The sequence below is a fragment of the Sander lucioperca genome, chromosome 21 (genome assembly GCF_008315115.2).
Source record: "Sander lucioperca isolate FBNREF2018 chromosome 21, SLUC_FBN_1.2, whole genome shotgun sequence".
Lineage (NCBI taxonomy): Eukaryota > Metazoa > Chordata > Actinopteri > Perciformes > Percidae > Sander > Sander lucioperca.
The window spans coordinates 25,474,969-25,502,625 of record NC_050193.1 but is presented as its reverse complement, the minus strand read 5'-3'; the positions used below and the strand labels follow the sequence as shown (position 1 = coordinate 25,502,625).

Genomic DNA, 27,657 nt, shown 5'->3' with positions numbered 1-27,657 from the left:
TCATCAGTCGACTATCGTACATATTTAAACACTCCAAGATGAGAGTGATTTCAAATATATCAGTGTCAGCTGTGTGGGTTATCATCATGGATGTATTAAAGGAGCAGGGACATAAAAACTGCACTCGCTGACCTTTTTTTTGCATTACTCTACTGTCTGCATTTCAATTATGCTCTGCTTTCTGAATTAATTGGTTCATTAGAAAAGGCAAATGGAGTGGGGGTGTAATGGTTGACTCTGATGTGCTCATAGATGTATACTTGTGTTTAAAGTATGTATAGATGTATACATACTTTAATACATCTGATCATCTGAATGATCATCTGAGACTCGCTGTTTTAAACAATTCAGCCATTTGAATTTCAGGGATATTTATTCACTACTGCTATTCAAGGTGATTTTCTTTCCTCCTTTCATTAATGACTGAAATGACACGGCATTACTTGTTGAAAGTGAACAAACAACAAAATGATAGAAGTCATTTCTTCCTTAATTATTACTAAACTAAACATTTAACCAAAACAAGGCAGTGACAAAAGAAAGTCAAGATTATGCAAAAACACTATACTGGATGTGATCTGCAACTTGTGCTTGGTGGTGCAATTAAGTAATTTACTTAAGTATTATACTAAGGTCAAATGTATTGATCATTTTGTACTTTGTACTTTTGTGTTATTTCATTACATTTCAGAGTAGTTTTAACTCCTCTACATTTTAACACCTATGCTTAGTCTCCAGGTAATATTTTAAATTAAACATAATATGATCACCTTAGACCTATATATTATCTCAAATATTATATAAATCTGTACAGCATATGACACCCTCTATCTTTAGACTACACAGTGTACTACTGTGGAAACTATAAAATTTGCTTTGTCTCAACCAGCTACAACATTGAAATGCTGCTTACATGTTAATACATAAACAATAGTAATCCAGGATTGCAATGACATAATGTGATGTATGAAATATTATAGCCTACCACTCTGAAAGGAGTCATTCTGCGTAATGAGTTACTTTTAGAGCTACTTTTACTTTTGATAATTTAAGAAAATATAGCCTAGCTGATTGTGTGTAATTTGCACTGTATTTTTTACTATGTGCTTTTACTTAGCCTAGCAACATTTGGGCATTATTTTCACTTTTAACAGAGTTTTTAACATAGCCTATATCTTAACGTATATCATTTTAGATAAAAGTAGGCTAATAAATAAGCATTGTTTGTTCTTCCTGCAATTGTTATTATTAATTATTTTCTGATTTAGAACTCTAAACTCTGCTTTCACAATGTGGCATTGTTTCACTTAGCGAATTTGTTAATTTTTTCACCACGACTAATCCTGAAAAATCTACTGAAATGTAAGGCGTGTATACACAAATAAAAGATTATACTATATTATATTAGAATCTGAAGAATCATGTAAGGTCTGTTACGATTTTTGCAGTAGCTTTCTGTCTCCCCATGCACAAGCCTTACAAATCAAACTTTGAGTAAAATGCAAGAATTACGTAAAATGCCCATTTTATGTAATAAAATGGGCAATGACAATAAATGTCATTGATAAAAAAAAAAAAAAAAGATTTATTTATTTGTATTTTAGCGTGTCAGTCGTTCTGCATGGTCTCAGTGCTCAGGACCCAGAATCCTCTGCGCTAAGGCAAGATGGAAGAACCCAGCAGCTGCGGGAGAACAATGTTTTGGCTCTAGATATCGAAACGGACAGCTGAGGGTGAACTACGCGAGCCAAAACAGCAGGTCATGGTCCTGCACCGGTAAGATAAATTCATAAAAACAGAGCTTTGGGGGCAGAGTCGGTCGCTGTAGTAGTTGAACTTTTTGTACGGGACAGACAACAAAGCGCGGCGCACTAACGTTAACGTCACCGCTAGTTAGCTGCTAAGTTAGCTGTCTCGGCTAGCCGACGAGCGTCATTGTTCACTGGAGTTGTATGGGCCGTTTGTTATGGGTCATACTTGTGTTGGCGCTCCATCATTTACAGTCGGTTCACTATCCAGGAAACTAAGCCAACGTCTTGAAGAAAACAGCCAAGAATAAGTACAAACGATGCAAGATTACTCGTGTTTTTTTGTTTTTTTTAGTCGCTAACCAGCATTCGTCCTTAATCATTTCTTCAGCGCGCTGATGTTATGTGTCTTGTGTAACGCTCGTATGCAGTGATACCTGCCACTAATTCTTTAATTTCAACTAAAAAAAGTACTAAACGAACTTTGTTTGCATGTCTGAGAGAACGCCGCCTTTACTCGTGATTAAGTTGTTTTTCTGTTCATATTTCGTTGTTTTTGGTGTTCATCAAGCGCAGGTCTGCTGCTGTTATTGCATGGCTATATTAATTATTGCCTGATCCTGCATCACAAAGAAGGGCCCCGCAAGAGTGGTTAGCCAAATGGTTAGCTAGGCAGCTAATTGCATAGCGAACAAGCTTTGTAGTTCTTTCTGAATGTACGCAGACCAAGGGTCCTCAACACACTTGTTTGTCTACTTAAACACATTTGAGAAAGATGAAGTTAGTCTGAGTGGCTGAACTCTTGTTTCATTTTTTAAAAGTTGGCTTTGTGTTAGCTGGGTAGGTTATTGCTGCTAGCTCACTATCAGAGCTGAAGGCATTTGGCAGCAGTTCGATAGCACTCATTAGCTGGATGGGTCTTTCATGCGGTTGCCGACGATAATTGTAGAACTTTTAATTATGGTTAATGATATTGTAAATGTATATCTATACATTTTAATGTAACTTTAATAAAAGATGCAGGACAATTTTAAATTGTGCTTCGAAGAGACACCTCCCAATCATTTGGGTACCTTCATAAATTGCATTTGGTCATAGCTAATTGCATTTTACAGGTATTAACACGTTATAGCAACACCTTTCAAATATCTGCGTTAAATACCACGTGTAGAGGTATTACAAAACATGCATTTTGTTTATGCAGCAGCTACGTAATTACACCAACAGTCTTTCAAATGCAGTTTGTGTGCACTCTCATTGGCAGATAAGCTCATGCAAATAGGATGACTGGGTCAGACAGGCCCATCAAACAGATTAACACACAACTTCAATCCTCTCATTCCTCATCTCATGTTGTGTCTAGCATTGCAGCCACAGTGACCTTTTTGCCCTGTACATAATATTGTGCAAACACACTGTAATCAACCAGAGAGAATTTTGTACACTGTAGCCCCATTTTTGTCTGTTTTGCTTGTTTCCACTTGTCATTGTGCCAGACTGCAGCCCTTTGTTGACCCACAAATTGTCAATTTTAATCCGATTTAGAGCCCAGAGATCAGAGGCTGTGACACTGATTCCTGAAGACCAAGCTTAACTGACTCCGTAATTGTTGTCTGTTGACTATTATTTGAGTATTATATCCTCACAGATTGATTGCTAGTTATGGTGCCTCCTTAAAAGTGACCTCTTACTAGGGATGCACCGATCCAACTTTTTCGGATCCAATACCAATACCAATACCTGGGCTTTGGTTGATACCAGGTACTGATCCGATACCAGTGTTTATGATGTATGCCTCACTGTGTGGAAGTGACTGGGAACATTCTTTTATGTGTAGGGCAACATCAGTCTTGACTTAAACATTGCTTTTCTAACTTTGTAAAATGTAACAATATATTTGAATAGAAATGTACTGAATCAACTTGCTAACAATCTTTACAATTAACACAAATTACAATTCAAGTGTAAACCTTTTAAATGCAGCAACAACATGTTTCTGTCTGATTATCAGACGTAAATATTGAATTGAATAGATCTGCCACATTGTCGACGATTTCCCTATCCAGCTATTTGAGTCAGTATTGGCTCAATGTCAGTATTGGATCGTGCATCCCTACCTGATACTGTTTTTTTTGTTTTTTTTTTTTTTTTTGGCCATTTCTGCCTTTATTGGATAGGAAAGCTGAGATATGAAAGGGGGGGACAGAGGGGGGGAAGACATGCAGAAAAACGTCACAGGTCAGACTCAAACCCTGGACCTTCTGCGTAGAGGAATAAACCTCTGCATATGTGCGCCCGCTCTACCAACTGAGCTAACTGGCCACCCTAATACTGTTTTAACATTGACTTCTGCTGTTTTCCCCACACAGGATGACACTGATTACCACCCCATAGTTTTCTTGCCCGCCGGCATACACCATGAACATCATTCAAGACAAACTAGGCAATGAATACCTGCGCTCCAACGGGAGCATGGACTCCAATTTCGGCCCTGGCATGATAATGTTCAGCCACCTCCCCCCGGTGACCAGCTTCACCCGGCTGGCCGCCCACTCGGTCATGCAGGACCTTCCACCGCAAGAAATGATCCTGAAGAAGGAGCGTGACTCGCCTGACTGCAGCATGGGCAGCCAGGGTGGGCGTATGGGGTGTGTAGGAGTGGGAGACTATGTTCACTCCATGGGTATCAAGCAGGAGAAGCTGTCAGAGCACGATTATCGCCTGCCAGTTTACCCTGGAGGGCTCGGGAAGAGCACAGAGCTGCTGGAGGTGACCGTCAGTAACAACCAGAGCCTGCTGGTGCATGAACTCAGCATGGGAAACGTAAGTACCACTGATAGCAAATCAGAACGTGAGGGGGAGTTGGTTTATTTCTGTTTTTGAGACAATTGAGATTGGTAAATATCAACATATTTTAACTCCGTATATCAGTAGATATCACATTAAAGTTCTTATGAAAGTTAGGATTTTGCTCCCTCAAGTACTCTTCCAGGCCCCCCCAGCACCTCCTGGTTCAGATCTTTTCTACGAGCCACAAATAACTGCAACAGATAACTGCATTGTCAATATATCTATACAATAGGAAAGTTAATGATTAACTGTTAAACTGTTAACTGACAATAACAAATTTGACTGATTAATACTATCAGTTACACAGTTAAAAACGATATTAAAACAAAAATAAAAAAAACTAAACATTTTTTGCATGGTACCATCTATTTCTTAACTGCAATTTAACTTGCAGTAGCAAGTTGCGTTTTAAGCTCTTTTTCTGCTTTGTAAGTCTGTAGCTCTGCTGGACGGTGCTCACAGCGGAAAGCTACGTGGCGCTTGCCACTGTGTCGATGAGGACTGGCAGGCTAAATTGGCCGTCGAACACACAGAGTATACCGGGCAGACACACAGCTGACAACCTCGCACGTGGATGTGGTGGAGATGGACTCGAAAATTTTGATTCGCGGACAGCTGCGAACTTGTGTCAGTCACACGGACGCATAAACAGTTCCAGGAAAGTGTGTCTGCGACAATGCATGCAACATCGTAGCTGTGCAGCCGGTACAAGTCCCCAGCTGTGCGCAGCTGTGGAAAGTATGTCCGAGCGTCCTGGACTGGAGGACTGGAGAACTGGGACTCAGTTGCGTGCTTGGTGGTTAACAGTTAATGATTGGTTAACGAGGGTCGGCTATTGGTCAAAAAATCTAATTAGCATCCCTACTATACATACAACGCACTAATTCCATCTACTTTTTTTGCTAGCAACCTTTTTGCTGCTGTAGATCCAGCTAGCCATAATTTCCCCTGAGACATGGTTAAATTCAGGTTAAACCTTTTTTTAAAAGATGTTTATAAGGCTTTTCCTTTTGTGCATTATTGTGTGATTAGCTACCGTTTTTATGCATTTAACATGACCAATGTAGAATCAAACATGAGCAATATACACTGAGATTTGTCAAAAATAAATCTAGTTGATTATGAATAACTTTAGGTTAGTTTGTCCCCCGAAAAAAGCCCTACTGTGTTGTGAAGCAGGTGATATTTTAAAAGCCTGGGAGGGAGGAGCCTGAGAGAGGATGGGTGCAGGGGAGGAGCTTATGTGAAATTGTTTATTGTGACATAAAACTACCAGCGGCTTGAGGTGCAAAATATAAATGAGCCCCCCCGCCCCCCTTCTGTTTCTCTTTCTGGGTAGAAGGGTAATGTCATTCCCCCTCAGCGTGAATGAAAACGTCCTAGCAAGGACACAGCTGTCTTGTTTGACCTTGCACTTCATTTCAGTCGTCTTTTGTGCTCATTCAAATAGAAATACACACATCCACACACTTCAAACGATAGCCAGGCATGAGAGGTCTTCAGGGCTCCACATGCAAGTTTTTTGAAAACCAGAATGAATTCTTGTCTTCACTGTGCCAGATTCTTTTTAATTGTCTACTTAAAAACACTTTTTTGTTTAGGATTTTATTTTAACACAACACGTGGAGCCCACACATTTACATTTTTCAGTCTGGCTCTCGTGATAATTTTTTTATGCTTAAAAGCTATGTTAATCAAAAAGCCCCTACATGCACTGAGGTGCAGCATGTTCACTGGGAATGAAAGGGCAGTGCTGGAAGGTAAACAGAGGAAATCAGGAACCCATTTTTTTCCTTCTTGAATAAATACCCCACACAGATTGTTTGTGATAACGTTTAGTGAGGAGTAATACTTCTGAATGTTTAGTTTTGTATATGATGCAGTTATGATGTGTGCAGTTTGTCTATTTCTTCGGTTAGAATAGTTAGATGAAAGGCTCTCAAATTGAATTACAGGCTGCTTATGCAAAGAGAAGCCATACATTTAAGGCATTGTTGTTTCGCCCACTGGAACCACTTCTTGAGTTTCCCACAGACAATCACTAGACATTGTCCAAGTGTTTTGTTTGCATGAGCAACAAACATGGACTTGTTTGTGTGATAGTTTTTAGACTGAAGTCCGTTAACCTTCAATCAAGTAATTTCCTTGTCGTGGCTCGCTCTCACGGCCCTCTCCCTCTCCCTTTGTCATCCTCACAGCTGCCGAGTCAGTTAGGAAAGGAGCCCACTGGGAGAAAAGGTCGAAGGTCAAATGGTGATGGACAGGAGGTTAGACCAAAAAAGAAGAGAAGCGAGGCAAAGGTTTGTCATATATTTCTGTATCTGTGAATGTATTCATATTTTGCCATTTAAGTCCTTACCAAAGAACCATTTATAATTGCATGTTAGCAGTTAGTTATGTTCAGTTAATTCCTGTTTTTTGTCAAATAAAAACAAAGTAATAAACCTTATCTGTAAACTTATACATTAATAGTCTGTCTACTTAAGTCTGTTTTAAATGTTAACATGATTTATAAAAAAAAAAAAAAAAAAAAAAAAACTTGAATAGTGCTCATCATATATATCAATTCTGCCCAATATGAACTGGTCCTTTAAATAGATTCAGATGTCTTTGAAGACAGCTGACTGAATCTAAACCCTGTGTTTCTTTGTCATTGTTCCACAGCAATCAATGATGCTGGATGCAGATGGAGGCTGTCTGTCGCCGGGAACCAAGCCGCACATCTGTGAGCACTGCGCTGCATCCTTCAGAAGCTCCTATCACCTACGCAGACACGTCCTCATCCACACAGGTATGGTAATGTGCACATTTTCACCATGATGCTCATATGTTCTCCTTTCTTTGCTTCTTTTGTCACTTTTTTTGATAACAACACAAAAAGAAATCATTGATGCCGTTATTACGCCAGCTAAAGAAACTGAAGCTAATGTTATCATTACTGCTTATACAGTTTAACCAACAATATCTTCAGATAGTTCTCAGTGTACTTGGTAAGAGCTGTCAAGTAAACACAGTTGCACATATTTGCACAATATTTAGGTTGTTTGAAATGATCCCTGGCATTAAGCATCACACATGTAGGGCTGCCCCTAAACATTGATTCAAATCGTCATTGTACACGAGTACAGAGTATCGCAGGATAACAGTGTGCCAGGCTGTAAACATTTACAGTCTCAAAATCACCATACTGTGATGGAAACTGATGAATGGCAGCATGACCCTTTTTTCTTATTCACAACTCATTTCTGTTTGCTCCTCTGATGCTCTATGCTCTGGTTATATATTAGTGAAGTCTGCTAAACTACTTTTGAACCATACACTGGTACAACCTCCTCTACTACTACTACTACTCCAGTGTTTTCATATAACAGAAGATGAACACAGGTATTAAAACATGAGTCTTGTAGGTAAAACAAGAGACTTACGAGGCTGTTAACGGGATGGGTATGGGGCAGCTGCTCTGCAGGTAAGCTGTACTGTAACTGGGCAGATAAAGGAATACTTTATTTCTCATAGTCGTAGGTAAGTTGTTTTGAAAATTAAAACATCAGTAGTAATGTTAACTGTTAAGAACGAAAGATATTTATAGATAAGTCACTGCATCTTGCTGAAGTGCTAGCTCTGAATATCCTGATTCGGGTACAGTCCTAGCCAAGTATGTACAACCTGGCACATGAGGATAAAAATCCAGGTTTGACTACTCGCCTGGGCTACTGTATTATAATGCACAATTGAGTGTTTTGTTTTGTGCCTAATTGTAAGCCTGACCCCTTCCTTGTTCTGACTCGACAAGGGACTGATGCCTTTTTCATGAATCACTCTTCACTCTTTATTTAATATCATCTTTCCCATTTGTGTAATGTGTCAGAATGATTAGCTGTTACATGATAATTGCTAGAGTTCAGTGATTTTAGAAAATCGATTTACAGTGGAATATCAGCTAGAGGTCATGCGCGATTGATAACTTTATTTATTTAGATCTTTTGGCTTACAGAATGATGAAGCATATTCTGTATGGTCTATTTTAGTTCATCCTCTTTACACAACTTCTTGACATAACGTAACAAAAACTGTATTAGAACACTTTTATAGACATTAAATAGAGCTCTACAGTCCCGCCCAAAGCGGGTTCTGGAAGTAAAAATACAATGCAATTTCTCCATTGACTATTATTATTATTGTTATTGTTATTGTTATTATTATTATTATTATTGTCATTATTATTATTATTATTATTATTATAAGCCATAAAATCTTAACCGTCGATGGTAGATTTAAAACCAGTATGCCGACATGACTAAGCGATTGTATATGCTCATATAGACGCCAAAGGTTCATGGGGCACCAACCTTATTTTGAGATAATTGTCTTTTATTCGCGATGTCTTGGATAAGTACTTCATTACCCACAATCCTGAACAATCCCACAATCCCACAGTGATGCCTCTGATTGGTGGAACTCATGCTGGTGAGGAGGGGGGGTGTCGGTACCCGATCTGTGCTACCTGGACGATCCGTCATGTGCATGCGCAAGATGATAATCCTGTTTAACGAGGATTTACGACACTGCACGAATCACAATCTGTTCCACGCTTCTGCCATTAGCCTCCACCGGGAAGCTAACGTTAGTTTAGCTAACAGCTAATTTGGCTAACCGCTAGCTGACAGCTTGATTCAGTCTAAAATAATGTTAACTCAAACTAAACACTGGGAAAAGCAGGCTACAGCTGATGTAACAGCTGTTATATATTTTAATGGTTATTTTCAGGTTTTATTTAAAAAAAACAAAAAAAAACTTATTTTTCATTTTAAACTGCTCATCTTTTTTTTCTTTTTTTTTTGTTTCTTACTTGTAGCACTTTGAGATCTTTTGATGAAAAGGGCATTATAAATAAAATGTATTATTATATTATTATTATTTTGAGGGTCTTTTAAAGTTATTACATGCTGTCTCAGCTAGCGGTTAGCCGAATTAGCTGTTAGCTAAGCTAACGTAGCTTCCTTTATTCAGTGGTGCGCGGTGGTTTATGGGATGAGTAGTTCCTTTGCTCTGAAATGAAAATATGTACACAGTCTTGTACCTTTTGTCTTTTTTTGGATTTTCTGTTCATTTTTTCACTCAAAATGATACGTTGTATGCTTATGAGTCACGTACCGTCTGGTTAGCCTAAGGCATGGTCTAAAAGTCTTTATATACAGATTTTTCCAGACGTCAATGGGAGAAATGAATGGGAAATTTACTTCCAGAACCCAAGGTCTCTCAGAGGAGGGGCGAGACTGTTGAGCTCTATTGAGTTAGGCCTATGTTGTGAGAAAAATGTTTTCTAAACTCAGACTTCTATGTTGGATTATTAGATTTAATGATTCAAAGTTTTTCATTTACCAGTCTTTCAAAACTATGAACTATATCTGTATAGTCAACGTTGGAGTAAAAACACAGTAATGGATGAGCGCAATGACGTCAACACCTGTGAAATACAATGCAATAGCCATGCAACACCTACTGCTTTTAGTAAAGAGTGTGTCATGTAGTTGGATTGCATTACATTGTGCAGGTGCTTGTGTTATTTATGATACCTATAATTACCTTCTGGGGGATGCAACATTGTAACCGTATAAATCTCTGGGGTTTCGTTTCAGGTGAAAGACCCTTCAGATGCAGTCAGTGCAACATGAGCTTCATTCAGAAATACCTTCTCCAGCGACACGAGAAAATTCACAGTGGTGAGTGATTAACAACAACCATCTGTATTGTATCTGATTTAATCTGTAAGCCTTTGTGTGCTTCTAATGACAACTAACCTTGAGCGGTGCTCTTTTTGTAATGCAGGAGAGAAGCCATTCAGCTGTGACCAGTGTAACATGCGTTTCATTCAGAAGTACCACATGGAGAGGCACAAGAGGACTCATAGCGGAGAAAAGCCCTACAGATGTGAGACCTGCCAACAGGTTAGTGAGCTGCTTAATATTCCAATTATCTAATGTGATACTTCATATATCTAGAACTAGAAAAAATATATATAAATATTATTTGTTGTTTGTTCCTTTTAGTTTTTTTCTAGGACAGACCGACTGCTTAAGCACAAGCGAACCTGTGGAGAAGCCATAAAGAAGGGGCTGGATCCTGGGATGATGGACCTGGGTTGTGTAAACTTGGGACATGGCAGCTATGGGAGCACTCAGGTAAATGTTGGACATACTGGGAGAAAGAGGGGAAAGTCCAAAAACTCTGGAGAGGGAGGAGAGCGCAAGAAGAAGAAGGGGGATGCAGGAGGGATGAGGGTACCGCACATTCATGGGACTGTACCTGAAGTCTACAGCATCCACGATTACTCGGTGGAGAATCAAACGGTGTCTTCCTCTACTGAGCCAGGACCCAGCATGCAGCAGGGCCACCACGGCCAAGCTCCAAAGATGGCATTCAAGAAGGCTAATCGTAAGAGCCTGGATAAAATGGATCTGGGACAGGCCAAAGCAGGCTCGTTGGAGCAGAATGATGGCATGGATGGCCTTGGACTCATGCATGGTAACGGGGCTAAAGTAGGGCCCACCAGCAGCAGCAACTACGACGATGCCATGCAGTTCATCAAGAAAAGACGCTACCTTCACGCAGCAAACAATGCAAACTCCTCAGGGCCAGTGGTGGCTGGAGGAACCAGCAGTGAGTATGATGTCGGCGTTGGTCACTTGTCTTCCCAGCAGTCTGTCATTCAGGGTGTCGTTTCCAGTGTGATGGACAGTGACGCGCCTCTGGGTCTCGACAAGTCGGGGATCCCAGATGAGGTGCTGCAGAGCCTCCTCGACCACTACACCCAGAAATCTGACAGTTCGCACCACGACATTCACTTTGACATCAGTGACCATCACGTGGAGCTGCACCCCAGCTCAGCAGACGGCACCGACATGGGCCACAACACTGACACCCCCAGCCCTTCTGGAGAGAAGACTGTCATGATGCACGAATACTCTCGCTTCCTGCTGCAGGCTTTGGAGCGCACCAGCCACAGTGCCAGCTTCCCTATGGGCCCCGGGCCTCCCGCCTCGGGACCGTTCACCAGTTCCCACCCGGGAAACCCCCTCTACGCTGACAAGAACATGTACACTACGTCCCCACTGGAGTGTGGGTTTGGCCAGTCAGTGTCCTCGCCTTCGCTGCCCTCCTCTGTGCCAAAGTCCCACTTTGCGATGCTGACGGGCTCCTCACCACAGCACAGCTTCCACCTGAGCAGCCTGGAGGCTTCCACACACCAGCAGCTCACCCCTTCTCAGGAGCTCACCGAGCAGATGGAGAAGCAGCACTCCTCCACTCCCCCTTCCTCCTACCAGATTAGCCCATCTGACCTGAGCAGCCAGAAGGACCAAATGCCGGTCAAGAATGGCACGGTGGTCTATCATCTGCCCCCCTCGCAGGATCTGGCCTCTTTGGACTCCTCCAAGCCTTCCTACCAGATAGAAAACTTTGCCCAGGCCTTTGGCTCCCAGTTCAAGTCAGACGGCCGTGGCCTGTCTTACGGCACTGACTCTAGCGGGGAGGTGGATCACAGGATACGGACACCTGTGTCTGAATTCTCAGGGTATAGTAGTTTATTATCTGATGTCAATGAGCCAGTAAGTACAGGTTCCAAAACTACAACAAGCCAAAGCTACAGATGAGAGCCTGAGAGGGAGAGAACACTCGGTAAAGTTAATGTTCTTATTTTAATTTTTTAGTGCTCCTATTTTATTATTGTAATTATTATTTTTTTTAAAGTGACATGCTTTTAATTATACTGATGCTCTGTTATTGTGCCCACTCCTCTCCCCACAGAAAGCCCACAAGGCTTCCTGCAAATGCAATTTTTTTTTAAGTATCTGTTATTTTTAAGTTAATATGTATTTACTGTTTATTCTTGTCATATTAGTGGCATTAGGTCTGGTCATGAATCATGAACTGAAAGTGCTTTTTGAATAAGCATAGAGTAGCACAGGACATATTTCTTTTACAATGAGCTGAAGTGTTTGAGCAATCAACTTTACAATTGTAAAATAATAATGAAAATAACCATGATGGCAGGGAATAGCCCAGAGTTTAAACAGCAAAAAAAAAGTAATTGTCTGTTACAAGGTTTAAAGTATTACTCAGGAAAAAGTGAAAAAGGAGAAGCCTACGAGGTGCAGTGAACGCTCTTTTCAGAAGTTTAAGCTTGCAACTTCTAAGAGGATTTTTCTTATGTTTTATTACTTGTTGAATGAGTGTGACATAAACAGACTGCTGCCAGCTCACTTGAGCACTGAAAACACTTTCTACTTGGCTATATAGAGATTATGGTACTTTCGTGTCAATGTGAAATTCATGTTTTCTTCAATAAGGGCCATATATATATATATATATATATATATATATATATATAGTAATGTAAAATAACAGATTTAATCATTCTGGAAGACTGCCAGTTGAAGTAGAGGATGAATGAGGGCTGGTTAGGGGGGGTAATGTTGTCCTTGGTATATTTTTGGAGAACAAAAGTGATGTTAAGGCTTTTTTTTGGTCAATAGAGGTTGCTGTTGGGCAGTGATAGAATGCCCTTCCCCTTTTCCTGCCCTCCGCTTCTTCCTCGGTTATCTAATTTCTTTAAAATAATCCAATTAGCACTTTGAGCCGTTTTCTTACATTGCGTAAAATACTCCGTTGGATCAAGGAAGCTCAAACGTCAGGAATGGACTGGCTTTTTGACAGAGAGATGTTGTTTGGGCGTATGCAGATGGGGTTTCTGGGTTGAACATATTCTGGGTGTATAATATGGATACCCTTTTGTTTGGGTAGCATGGTTTATATAGGGATGGTGGGCGGCAGGGGGGAGGGAGGGAGTGGCAGGGTTATGTGAAAGTGGGATTTTTCATTGACATTTTCTCTTTCTCCTTACTTTTAGGGAGGGTTTAGATTGGGAGAGAGGGCGGGAGGGGGGGACTTTTAAAATACAGTAACATTTAATCGGGATAATGTAAATGTAATTCAAACCTCTAGTTTTAGTTTTGACTTGTTACCCAACTTAGAAGCTTTGCTTTCTTATTAAAATTGATGACAAATGTGTTAGTGATCAATTATTTCTTCAGCTGTTACTGAGAGGCAGCCGTATGCATTATGAGCAAAAAGGTGGCTGACCAAAAATTTGTATGCGTTTAGATATTTCACACGTGCTGGCAGTACCAAGCATATATGTCCCGTTAGAAATTGGGTGCCTATTCCTGAGAAGTGCAGGTGCAAGATATTGTCTAGTAAATGTTAAATGTAATTTCTTGCTGATTTTTAAATGTATTTATGCTGTACGATTCTTTTGTAAAGACAACAATAAGGAAGCTGTCTTCCATTGCCACTGGCCTTGAGTGCTGGAAATGATATCACTCTGCTGAATGAGTCTTTAAACCCCTTTATGCCCTGATGGCCTGTTGTTTTAAGCAATCATTAAACATGGCAGAGTGAATGCAATGCTGTAATATCTTAAATAATGTTGCCATGCTGAACAGTTGAGGCGTTAACAAGAATTTGCCTCGCGTATACCTCATATCACAGTAAACCAGAGACAAAAGAGTGAAGGTTTGATGTATGTAGCAGAGATGCTGTTGTATGTAAAAAGAAAAACAAACAGAAATTGTCATGTTTCTGTGACTAGTTTAAAACATCTGTCTACATTTATGTGACCCACTAAGAAGTTGTTGCTTTTAACGGTTTCTGCAAATGTCTCATGCCAACCAGTGTTCAGTCTCTTCAGTTTGACCTCCTCTCCTCTAGATCTGATTTGCCATATTATTTCAATATGCTTATTGTTTACAAAAGAAGTACAAAACACTACATCTTACTTAACTGAATTTTGACCCCTGTACAAATTTTATTTTACTATATTTCTTTCCCTTTTTGTTTTTATCACCGCCAAATTTTTGTAGCTGATGATATCTTCCATTTTTATGTTCTTTCAGCTTCTTGTGATGTATTTCACAAGGCTGTACTTGTCCAATGAATTTAAAACTGATTAGGGAGAAAACAATAAAAAATGCTGTTATCAAGAGCTGTTATTGTCATCCTATATGTTGGAAGTGGTGTTAAACCTGTAAATGCATTAGTCAAATACATTATGTCGACACTGAAATGTAATGTCAGTCATCAGAGGTGTTCATGGGATTCTGGTAATGACTGCATGTAATTTGTCATTCATCGTCGCAGTGGTAGTCTATGCGTATACTCTGCATCTTAGTGTTTGGTATAGCCACCAGCACATAAGAGGCTTAATGTAGCTGTATTTATCTCCACCACTGGGTGGTGATAGTGTTCCTCCTGAAGTGGGAAGCTGTAGGCCTCAGTTATGTTTGTGAATTCGTAATAAATGTATAGCTTCTAATGCAGGCCTGCTTTATATATAGGTGTGCCACCCACTTGGCTCATTCAACAGCTTATTCTGGGATTAAAAGAAATGTAGCAAGTCTTTCTTTTTTATGATGAAAGCTTAATGGACTAGGGTTTACATTCACTCAAATAATATCACATCACACCCATTAAAACTGATCTGTGAGCCGGTGTCTGAGGATACAACAAGAAAACTAAAGAGTTGTCTCACCCTGTTTTAGTTATGTACATTTCCCTTCATTTCTAGGTTTAGGGTTATTAGGGTTATGGTTTCTAGGTTTTTTTTTTCTCATACTAATGACACATGTACGTTTGTAGGAAGGCATTCAGAAATGTCAACAGAGGCGCACACCTACGTGAAAGCTTTTTTAAATTTAAAATGTTCAATGCCTTATCGCGTTGATGTGACCGAACCCAAACATCATTTTTAAATATCTGTCCGAGCCACGGCCCGTCAGGTACCGCCGGGTCCTGAGGGGCTCTGTTCAGGGTATCCATCCTCTAATACAAATTAATGTACTAAATCTTAGTAGTTATTAAAACAAAAGTTGCATATTTTATTAATTTGTGGTGAGTCTTGGTGAATTATTCCTACACCAACCTGATCTCACAGAATTCCACGAAATGAACACTGCCCCTTAACTCAAAATCGGTGGCAGATGGGCATACAGAAGAATTCCGTGAAATGAACACAGATCGGCGAAAATTCCGTGATGGGCCCACGGAAGAATTCTGTGAAATGAACACGGCCCCTTAAGTTAAGGAAAAGGTCGTGGGTGGGCTCACGTTTCCATGACATGCGGGACAACAACAGGACAGTTGAGTTTAGGAAAAGAAGAACGGGATGGTTGGGTTTAGGAAAACAATAACGGGACGCGGGATAACAACGGGACGGTTTGGTTTAGGAAAAGAAGAACAGGACGGTTACGGTTGGGTTTAGGAAACGGGACATGCGGGACACGATCCCCGGTCTCCTGGGTGAAAGTCCTGTGTTTGCCCCATCCACCACCCCGAACAACCTCCCTACGCGGATTTTCGGGCTTTCATACTACTCGCTACCGTAGTCGCTCCTAATGCTACGACATCTTCTCATTGACTTTACGTTGGCATTGTTTTCCGTGGTGGCCACACGGAATTTTTACACATTCCGTGCCACCACCATGTACCATGCAGTGATGTATGTGATTTTTTTACACGTGGGTGAATTATTGTTAATTTAACTGATGTCTTATTTAACAGTTTAACAGTTCGTGATCATTTCATAGAATTCTGTGAGACCAGGCTGCCTACACTGCTGCTGCTTATACGCTCACAAATCAAATCAGCAAACATGCAGAACACACAAAAGGGAGAAGAAAAGTAATAAAACAGGCATCATAGAGTGTCCTAGATAAATGTATACTCAGAAAAAAAAGAAACGTCCTGTCACTTTCAACTGCTTTTATATTTTAAGCAAACTTAACATATGCAAATATTTGTATGAACATTAAAAAATTTAACAACTAAGACATAAACTGAACAATTTTCACAGACGTGACTAACAGAAATGGAATAATGTGTCCCCAAAGAATTTCTAATATGGGAAGAAGTTCCACTCTCTCGTTACTTCCGGCTTCTGAACTGGTTGCAGTTCCACCAGAGTTCCATATAGGGGGTGCTCACAGGCCAGTGCAGAATGAATGGGACTCTATGGAACTATACCCCTCAAAATCCACTTTTCTCAGGATATAATTTTTTGTCTAGTAATTTGAATATTGCATTTGAAAGGGGAGGCTAAGAAAATACACACTGCTGCGTGTTAGATTTTTTTAAAGTGGCTTTTTTGTTCTAAAAAGCCTTTTAAAATGTCAATGACGTCATACACATATACGGCCAGAGATTCTGCTTTACTGCAAGCTCTGAGTCGCTTCCCTTTTTCTCTCGAGGCATCGACAACACAGCTGACAGATTAGACTCTCCCTGTCAATACACGTGCTAGGAAGAGGTTTGCTAATGTTTTAAAGACCACGCCGAAATATTCAATCTGGCATTCTGGTTCTGCTTCGGATGCCGTCAAACGGGATCTCCGATCGTAATCAGTCCTTCACTGACCAATCAGCATTCATTAGCAGAATGCTAGCGTGTTATGGGCAACAACGACTCAACCTGTAACAAATCGAAAGGGCATAAGTACTCGTTCATTCAACTTTTGACCTATAATCCATGTTGAACATGTAGGTATATGTAAGGAGATAACATGGACACAGGCTAATTACTGCTAACTAAAATGCTAGTTAACATTAGTAATTAAACTTAAACAGCAAGTCGAAACTGCCTGCGAGCTTCTCCTGTACTATACGGTAATTCCTCTACTATGCGACAGTAAGTCGCGTGGTTATGACACAATCGTTAGCCTATTTTTACAAAAACTACTACTACGGAGCCATAACGTGAGGTACAAGGTAATGGAGCCTTTTACACATTGTCGTGTTTCTTTAGAAATAAACAATGGACAAATAAAGTCTTTAAACGCTTCAGATGTAAAGTTATTCGCTGTTAAAGTGACGTCAAAATGAATGGCAGTCAATGGAATGCTAACGTCGGGTGATCGCTTTGTAGCATCAAAATGGCGCCATAGGAGGTTCGAGCTCTGAAGCGAAGCTTACCCCCTTGCATTAAAGGGGCGCTATGTATGCTGTCGGTACACGATCCGTTCTGCCTGCACGATCCATTCTGCGCATGCGCAAGATAATACTGTTTTACCGAGGATACGACCTGCACGATCTGTTCCACGCTAGCCTATGGCTAGCCTCCACCGGGAAGCTAACGTTAGTTTAGCTAACAGCTAATTCGGCTAACTGCTAGCTGACAGCTAGATTCAGTCTAAAATAACGTTAACTCAAACGTAATGGGAAAAGCAGGCTACAGCTAAATTAAGACTTCACAGTAATAACAATAAAGACAAGTATTGAGTGATGGTATTTTAAATGAGCACAAGTAAAGTAGAACTGACGTAACAGCTGTTATATATGTTAACGGTTATTTTCACGTTTTATTTTGAGGGTCTTTTAAAGTTATTACATGCTGTCTCAGCTAGCAGTTAGCCGAATTAGCTGTTAGCTAAACTAACGTTAGCTTGGCTGTCGACCGGAAGCGTGGAACAGATCGTGCAGTGTCGTAAATCCTCGTACAACAGCGCACGCAAGCACAATTGCGCATGCGCAGAACGGGTCGTGCAGGCAGAACGGATCGTGTACCGACATATGCAATGCCGTGAAGCAATTCGTTACATCGCGAGATCTGATATCACGCGATACTTCCTGACGCTGAGGCCAGGGACTCGCTGGCCGAAAGTTGCAAGGGTGGTTTTTCCGCTCACAGGTGCAAGGGGGAAGCAAGACGACCACCATTCAACTCGAAAAAAGTCATATAACCATTCCAATGACTCTGACCGGCAATTTCCACTGGATGCGGAACGTCTCCGGAACGTCGACGGAGTCATTAGGTTTCCATTAAAGTCAATGTGTGTATTTCCACTGACTGCAGAACGTCTGCGTCCCTACTCCGTCCCAGTTCCGTCAGTCCGCAGCCCTCCGGAGCAGATACGCAGAGCTTCTATTTTTGACGGACGACGGAGAGCTTCGCAGCAATTCAGCACAATTCAGATTGTGCGGGACAGGAAGTCGAGCACAGAAACAAAATAAAACACCCGGTTACTTTTCAAAATAAAATACACCGTGCTCACGGCAGGTCATCTTTCCCTGCACTACACCTTGAAAACACAGCACAGAGTTGTTTCCCCTCTACTCCTCTGGATTGAAACAAACTGTTGTTGGTTTTGTGGTTCTGTTTATAGAAACTACATCCTGTTATATCGCGCGAACATACATGAATTCGCGAGATGTTGTGGTCGGCTGCGGCCGCAGCCGTTACGCAACAAATCCGGACCTGGTGGGTATTGACGGACAGCAGAGCACGCAGCCGTTCCACAGTGGAGCCGGTCCGCAGACGTTCCGCATCCTGTGGAAATCCACGGTTAAGCTGTTCAGTTAAGGTAAATTAAGCTAAAAAAAACTGCATAGTTCCCCTTTAAGTACTGCAGTGCATCTCCTCCCCATGTACTGCACCAGACTGGCCAGTTCTTGCGGTTCCTCTACCTGTCCCGCAGGTGTGATATTCAGATGTACCGATCCTATGCAGGTGTTGTTACACGTGGTCTGCCACTGTGTCGACGATCAGCTGTGCTTCCTGTCTCCCTGTAGCGCTGTCTTAGGCGTCTCACAGTAGGGACATAGCAATGTATTGCCCTGTCCACATCTGCTGTCCTCATGCCTCCTTGCACCATGCCTAAGGCACGCTCACGCAGATTAGCAGGGACCCTGGGCGTCTTTCCTTTGGTGTTTTTCAGAGTCAGTAGAAAGGTCTCTTTACTTTCCTAATTTTCTTATAACTGTGACTTTAATTGCCTACCGCCCTTAAGCGGTTACTGTCTTTTCGACCGTTCAACAGGTGCATGTTCATTAATTGTTTATGGTTCGTTGAACAAACATGGAAAACATTGTTTAAACCCTTTACAATGAAGATCTCTAAAGTTATTTTGATTTTTACAAAAGTATCTTTAAAATAGTGTCCTGAAAAAGGGGTGTTTCTTTTTTTGTTGAGTTTAGATATTATTGAGACAATTTTAAAGAAATATAGACGAACAAGTGACTAAATATTACATCAATCGCCACCACCCAACCAGAGAAGCATTCATGAGTGCTGCCACCACTGCACGTCCAAATAAATATCACCTTTAACTTTTTCACACACATCAGTGATTTGCTCTCATTTCCTTTTCATTATCTGTACGGGGAATTAAACTGCTTCCTTAATGAAGAAAGAGAAGTGATTTGTCTTCCTGTCACCACATAATGAAATCTACATTTCATGTGCGTTTAGCTTGCAACCATGTATTTGCAAATGTTTTCACACTTTATGTGCTTTTGTACACACCCAAAACCTGCATGATTCAGTGCCAATCCCATTTTGTTAATAAACAGTGGTGATGTGGCCAAACTTTCTCCTGATTTTTCTCTAAACTTAGAACCTTCTGTGCATCATCATGAGTCAGTATCGATAAGCGCATTTTACTCGTTGCCTGGAAAATGAGAAATCAGGCCGTAAAAGTTAATAGTAGAGAAGAATAGTAAAGGTGTGACGTGATTTTATTAAGTAACCAAGGAGTGTTGCTTAGATGGAGGCAGTAAAACAGTATGCCTTATTCCCTGAGCTGAATGTTAAAGAGATGTTTTTGGCTGAACACCAACAGATGCTGAGTTAACTCTGTGTGAGGCTTGCCAAACTGTTAGTGAGTTTTCTGGCCCTTAGTGTCTCTTGTTGTCTCTTTCTCCGTCCAGAGGACCCAGGTCTGTTGACATGCAGTGCGTGAATGGTGTTCTTATCTTTAAAGCTGGGAAGAGGCTACATATTGGGTTGTGTACACAGAGAGCTAGTTAATGGGAAACAACAGCAATAAAAAAAGAGGAGCAGGTTTTAATGATGCTGTAACATGAGTCATAAGTAAGATAAATTGACTAAATAATTCAAATAAGTCTTTTTAGTCACACTATTGTTGGCCCTAAGGATCGCAATGTATGCCTGCTTGTCAGTATACCACTTTGGTCCAGAGTAAAATATCTCACTGACTATTTGATGGAGTGGGATGACATTTTGTACAAAGATCCAGAGGATGAATACTTTTGGTTCAGACTATTATGTCCCCTATAAGATTGATTCTTACAACTTTGGTAAACCCTTCACTTTTGAGCACCATCATCAAGTCACAATTTTAAATTGTCCAATACTTTGGTTTATGACTAAATACCTGCAAAACTAGCATTCCAATCAGCCCCAGCTGTTCTTTGTGTTTATTGCTAATTAGCAAATGTTGCATGCATGCTAAAATGCTAAAATAAGATGGTGAACATGGTAAACCATTTTGCACTTTGCTTTGGTACAGCCTCACAGAGCTGCTGACTGTAGACTCTTGTTCATTTGTATATCCTTCATATAATGGGATACAATACAAATATGATAAACACATACAGAAATAGTTTAAAAAGAAATGACTTTTATGGCTTTAATGTGGTACATTTGGACATTTTTAACCAATGTTAAAAGTTTTTCTTGTTCTTTGTATCCGAACAAGTATTATATCCTCAAACCTACTGTATTTGCTTTAGGGAACAGCTTATGATGAAGTTATCCATCAACAACAGAAAATAAAAAATAACATCCTTGTAAAATATTAACAAAGGCAACTCTGTTCCCCAGAATCCAGTAATGTACTAAGACACACTTGTGTCAACATCTAAATTAATGTTGGTGGTTGCCAGGCTAAAAAAATCAACACAAGGTATAGGAAAAATGTTGTCATGTCCCAGAGTATTTGCATGAGATAAGAGTGAGGTCGGCTAGGTGTATGCGTTTATATGCTGCTGGATATTTGTTATGTCTTTTATGAAGGATTGTCCGACAGTGGAGCCATAAAAGCTGTGCTATGGCAACACGGTGTCTGTGAAAAGTGAGTCCGTGAATTTGCCTGGAAAAGGATTCATATGAATATATTGAATAGTTGAAAGGTTGCAGGGAGACATTAAACATGAATGTTATGCTCAGATAAAGTCCACTCCTTAGTTAAACATTAAGTCTTTCAACATTCAACATGTTGATTTTTCAGGTTCAACTAGAGCTGCAAAGTAATCCGTCAAGAATATTTTGATAATATTAGGAGCTTTGTTGTGATAATAAGGAAGTAACAGTTCCTGATATTATTGTCACTTTTAACTTACAAGTACAGGGTGTTTGAAGCGTGTGCCCTAAACACTACACACTGACTAATCCGCTTAGTGAAACAATTCATCTTTCATACGTCTCAGACAGAAATTCACAAAATAGTTTTTAGATAACAAGAGGAAACTGTGTCCTTGATAGTCAGTCAGGATTTTGTAATGTTTGCTGACCTAGTTCAGAGATGTCCGTTGGACCTTCAACTGTATTGTTTCAAAATTCATAATGCCACATTGTTTTCGGCTTTATTTGATTATTTGATAAACATCTTTACTGTTGATTTAGTTTGTTTGGTGTTGTTTAACATGTGCAATACCCCTGTTGTGTCATCCACAATTAAGCAAATGTAACCACAGTTGTGTAATAATACCGTGACAATGCACTCATACATTCAATTTCCAAAGGGAGATACTTCCTTGAAAAGTAGCCAACGATTGACTGTTTAAATTATGTAGTTTATCTGTATACAAGGAGTGGCAACAGTACATTTAAAAAGCAAAAGTGCCAAGAAAGATCATAAATTACCTGTGTTGTGTATCATTATATCATAACTTTCTCAACAGTTATAGTTTTGTCTTGAGACGGAACAGTCGCTCCTATGAGGATCGTGTGGAAAACAGATATTAGCTCAGATATGTCATGCAAGTCCAGACTGAGGTGTTGAACCAGAATCTTTAAGAAGCTACTTTTAAACATTAAATGCTGGCACAGGTTTGGAGTGCTTGTGATAGAGGTGCAAGTAATGATATTTTCTGATTCACTTTATATTTGTTTGTTCTAATGCTTGTAATCGACTTTCTGTCCAGGCTGTCAGTACAGGCTACTTTGGGATGCAAGTAGAAGTTGTATCAGAAACAAATCCATTGATTTTTCTTCTTATCTCACTTTTTTGTGATGTACAAGTAGCCTACATGCTATAGAGTCTAGCCAATGCTGAAGAAAATAGATTTGCTATCCATATATTTTTTTAGATAGCACCAGAGCTATTGACATATTAGCCTCAAAGCAAATGAACAGCATGTTATTACTGATGTTGTAACATGGCCTAATTGACATGGCCTTAATCACCTATAACATGTTAATGCTACGTTTTTCTCATTCTTTTCCACACTGTATCTGAATCAAAACATGGTTCCTTAATAGATCAGCGTGTATTAAATAAAGTGCCTTTTGATACATTTCCTGTGACCATTGGAAAACTCAAGAAGCCTGTGCTATTCCACAGAATTTTGTGTCCCTTTTTGGTCCTTACTGGGACCACCAATGTTAGCCATAGCCATAATTGACTTTACAGATTAAATGGGGCAAGGTGGCAGAGTGAACAGGTATCCTATGAAGTCTAATTTATTTTCTCTAAAATTAAAAAAAAAAAATACTGTGTCATCAACATAGAAGACAACTGTATTTTTGGGGTTTTATTATTACCTCCACCAAGGAGGTTATGTTTTTTACTGAGTTTGTTTGCTTGTCTGTTTGTTTGTCAGTCAGCAGGATTATGGAGAAACTACAGGCCCAATTTTCATGAATCCTGGTGGAAGGGTGTAGCATGGGCCAACAAAGAACCCATTCAATTTTGAAGCAGATCTGAAACACAGGGCTGATACACAAATTATTTTTCACTTTAGTTAACATTGCGACATAGGGCATTTGTGCTACATTCGCGTGGTGTCAGAATAATCGAGAAATGTGTTCCTGATCATATTTCATGGCTCGCCTTTTCCGTTCCCTTTGCTCTTTGTTGTCACCCAAATACTGGAAACAGCTATCAACGTGTTGTTTAAATGCTCTGAATAATAAAATACAACAAATCTTCTTTGTAGTGTCCATTTGGGCTGGGGCGATATGCTTTTGTCCCGAGTCGATTCTTTCACAATACATGGGTGCTGATTTGATTTGTATTGCGATTTTTATTTATTGCGATTCCAGAAGTATTGCAATTCGATAGTGTTGAATATTGCGATTTTCTTTTCCTTCTTTTACAAAAACAAAAGTTGAATAATACACTTCCAGAGACAATATATCATGAGACATTTCTAACAATGAATTGTTTTCTAAGAAGAATGCACATCACATGTCAGTCTGACATTTATTTCATTTGTAAAGAAGTACATAACTAGCCAGGCTCCGCCCTCCTACTTACTTCCGCTCAATTTTCATTTCCCTTCAGTATTCTGTCTGGGTTTGCGGTATATTCTTGTGTTTTCTCCGATCAAATATTTTTAGGTCCAATCAGCGAACAGAGGGAGTGGCTGAGAACGATGACGTTGAGGACGTGCACTAGAAAGATGCGAGCGAAGCCATTCGGTCCGTTGTGGCAGCAATGCTGCCGAATATCCAGAAGTTAAAGCCCGAGCAAGAACAATCTTTTTGTTTTTGAGTTTTGTTGGTGGCCATGATGTTGTGGCCCTCCTCCCCACAGGGTTCAGGAAAAGTTTGATTTTCCAGCTCGCTCTGTTAGTGATGAAGGAGTTGGCTAAGGCTAATGCTAGCGATGCTAATGCTAAATTTAAGCCGATAGTTGTTGTCGGTCTCCCCTCTTGTTGCACATGCGCATGACATACATCACGACCAAACGTTAGCAATTGGTTATGGCAGATCCAGAGTGGCTCTGGGCAGATCCAATAGTTTTAAACTTCAACAGAGTACCCGCCTTCAAGGAAGTTAACACTTGTCAATGGAGAGAGGCCAGACTCTCTGTACTAATGAAATGTACGAGAGTCTGGTAGGACCAGGCTAGTACATAACATGGATTTTCTGCATTTTCTGCTTTCGGTCTGTTTAGCTGGAAACGGTTATGATGTAGTTGTTGTTGGCAGTACCCTATAACCAGAAAATATTTAGCTGAATCATAAAATTAAATAAATAAAAAATACAGATTCTAGGGAAAAGAATCGATTTTAAAAATCGTCGCAAAAAATCACGACACATACGATTTTCGAATGAACACACCGAAGTCGGAAAAACGACTTTTCAACTCAGGAAATGGAACCATATGAGTAGCATGTTCATGCACCATTGACCTTGCCAGAGGTCTGTGTTCTCTGAGTGTCTAGTTATAAATAAATTACTGTTTCTTTGGACTCACTTTACTTATTACTGTTACAGTTGTAGACCTTCATAATGTTAGAGCCCACTGAGTTGGAGTTTTCCAAATATCATTTTATATAAAATACTTTCAGTGCCAAAAATAGTGTCAGCAGTGGAGGTCTCCAAACCTCAGCAAAAAAAAGAGAAAACTACAGTATCTCGATGAGTAGATACCACTAAGGTTAAGTAGGAAAAACAAAAGTTTGTGATTTGGATGAACTGAACTTTTAAGCACCCAACTTAAGTGGAACAAATAAACAAGGGTCTGTCAGCAACTGCATGTTTTCTTCATAAGATTGTCTCAAAGGTTACATAACCACTTAAAAATATAATGCTTCTTAAGGAGCTGTCCTTGAATTTCCTAACAAAGCCTATTTAGCCTGAAATTGCCAAGCCCATTTAGAAGTCCTCGATAACAACATAAAGGAAAGGGATGGCAATTTTCAATGAGTTTGTACTCTTGTGTTCTCATTTCTGGACAATAAGAGTCCATCAGAAAAAAAAAAACTTACAAGATATATTCATTGCATACTTAAAAAAAAGGTTGAAAATAAGCCCACCATGCATCTGTGTATCTTCAAAACTTTGTCAATAAAACAAATATGCCACTGCCTCTCACTGCTACACATTATATATAGTATAATAGTAAGCATTTGTTCCACAGCACTTTGAATATCAAACATGTATCATATAAGTCATTAAGTTGGATTTGAACTTCACAAATTAATTTTAAATCAAGGTGACCTGGTCATCGTTTAGTGCTCGGTAGTCTATATCCACAACGTTCCACTTCCGGGATTGCTCCGTTGCTGCCGGAAATTCCGCCGGATTTCACTCTTTTCGGCCGGATGTCTATTACCTTCCACTTTCTTTGTGTTGGAATTTTAAACTCTGGTCGATTCGTGAGGACTATGTTTAACTGCTCCTCAGATCTCTGCAGGGTAATTCCAGACAGCTAGCTAGACTATCTGTCAAATCTGAGTTTTCTGTTGCATGACTATAACAACTTTACAGTAATTATACTGTAACATTCTGCGAATTTAGGGATAGTAAATATGATAAGATCCATCTAATATGAGTATAATTTCCTTTGTCTGCACAGAAGAGGACTATTGATATTAGTATTCAATAGCCTACATGTTTCAATAATTTCATGGTGACCTCATTCTTAATGGTTAATTGAATGTCATACTTTGGTCTAGACTGAAATATCTTAAAAACTATTGGATGGATCACCATAGAATTTTGTACATTAGACATTCATGGTTCCCAGATGATGAAGCCAAATGACGTTGGTGATCAGTGATCACCTATCTTTTTAAAGTGTCACCAAGTTGACATTTGTGGTTTTAAATGAGGAAATGTGTACGATTGCCATGAATTGTGGTACACACTTTCATGCCCCCTTCAGAATGAATTGTAATAACTTTGAGGATCCCTTAACTTTTCATTAATCTGAAAAGTTCATCATCTGGCCAAAATTTCAATTTGTCCAATACTTTGTTTTATGAATAAATACCTGATGACATTCCGATTAGCTTCAGCTGTACTTTATGTTTAGTGCTATTTAGCAAACATTAGCTAATAGCACACTAAGATGGTGAACATGGCAGATAGAAACGTAAACATCAACATGTTAGCATTGCCATTCGGTACATGCTAGTAGGCCACGTGATGTGAGCGTCTTACTTAAAGTAACACTATGCCTAAGTACAGCCTCACAAAGCCACTACCATAGCTGGTCTTGTTCTCGCTTGCTTTCTCTCAAACATTAACGTTAAGCAGTATACAGCTGACACAAAGCTCTTCATTCTGATTTATATTATTCAAAATCAAGGGTCTTCAAAGTTTTTTAGGCCAAGGACCCATTAGCTAAAAGAGAGACGGAGCAGGGACCCCCAACTACATACGTTGTAACATTTAATTGCATATTAAACTGGGCCAGATGGATGACAATTGATATTCACATATTATTTATACATCACGTTTTAGTGTCTTACCAGTTCCTCCAGAAAAACGCGATTATGCGATCACATAATTCAATGCATAATCAGCCAAAGTCCGTATATTTATGCGGGGGCCGCATTTTTGCCACATAAATTGCCGATTTCCGCGCAAAATATGCGGGGCTTGCATGATTTCATAATCCCCGCTTTTTCGTTGCAAAAAAGTCACATATATCATAGATATATTTTAATAAAAAAAATTTAAAAAAACTATCAACAAATTACCAAACAGTAATCAGGCGGCCCCCTTGCAGTAACTCTGAGGACCCCTTAGGGGTCGCGGACCCCCTGTTGAAGATCTCTGTTCTAAATATTAAAGTTCTGCTCATTTACTGTGAGGAAAACAATAGTACAGCTAATCTGAGTTTACAAATGTTAAATTAGTTCAGGAAAGAATTCTACAATCCTTGTAAGCTACACTGTTACTATATTTTCCCTATTAGCTTTAGCAACACTTTGTGTTTAATGCTAATGAGCAAATGTTAGCATGTTGACACACTGAACTAAGATGGTGAAGATGTCAAAGCATCAGCATGTTTGGATATATGTCATTGAACATGTTAGCAGGCTGACCTTAGAATTTAGCTTAGCCACTGTGCCAATGCCAAAGTATAACAAGCTCCGCAGAGCCACAAGCCAAGCGTTAGCATAGCTGTCACTCTCACAGTGAATTACATAATAAGATTAAGTCATATTTGTCTTTTCAAAGTATTTTAAAAGGCTTTGTTGCTGTGATAATACCCTTATGAATGTGTTTGTTGCTAGCCTAAAAATAAAAA

The 27,657-nt window shown here is 39.8% G+C and overlaps 1 protein-coding gene across 2 annotated transcripts; it reads left to right on the top strand.

Moving 5' to 3' along the window:
• The first annotated feature begins 1,640 nt into the window (after window positions 1–1,640).
• On the top strand, window positions 1,641–14,640 carry znf281a (zinc finger protein 281a). 2 transcript variants are annotated; one of them, XM_031318900.2, is made up of 7 exons: window positions 1,641–1,776; window positions 4,118–4,571; window positions 6,797–6,898; window positions 7,263–7,389; window positions 10,238–10,321; window positions 10,428–10,546; window positions 10,649–14,640. In XM_031318900.2, the coding sequence occupies exons 2-7, from the start codon at window positions 4,167–4,169 to the stop codon at window positions 12,248–12,250; spliced, it is 2,439 nt and encodes an 812-aa protein (XP_031174760.1). In that variant the 5' UTR covers window positions 1,641–1,776; window positions 4,118–4,166; the 3' UTR covers window positions 12,251–14,640. The 2 variants fall into 2 exon arrangements, with proteins under 2 accessions (XP_031174760.1, XP_031174761.1); XM_031318901.2 differs by lacking the exon at window positions 1,641–1,776 and adding an exon at window positions 1,919–2,059 and having other exon boundaries at window positions 10,649–12,250.
• Window positions 14,641–27,657: the final 13,017 nt, after the last annotated feature.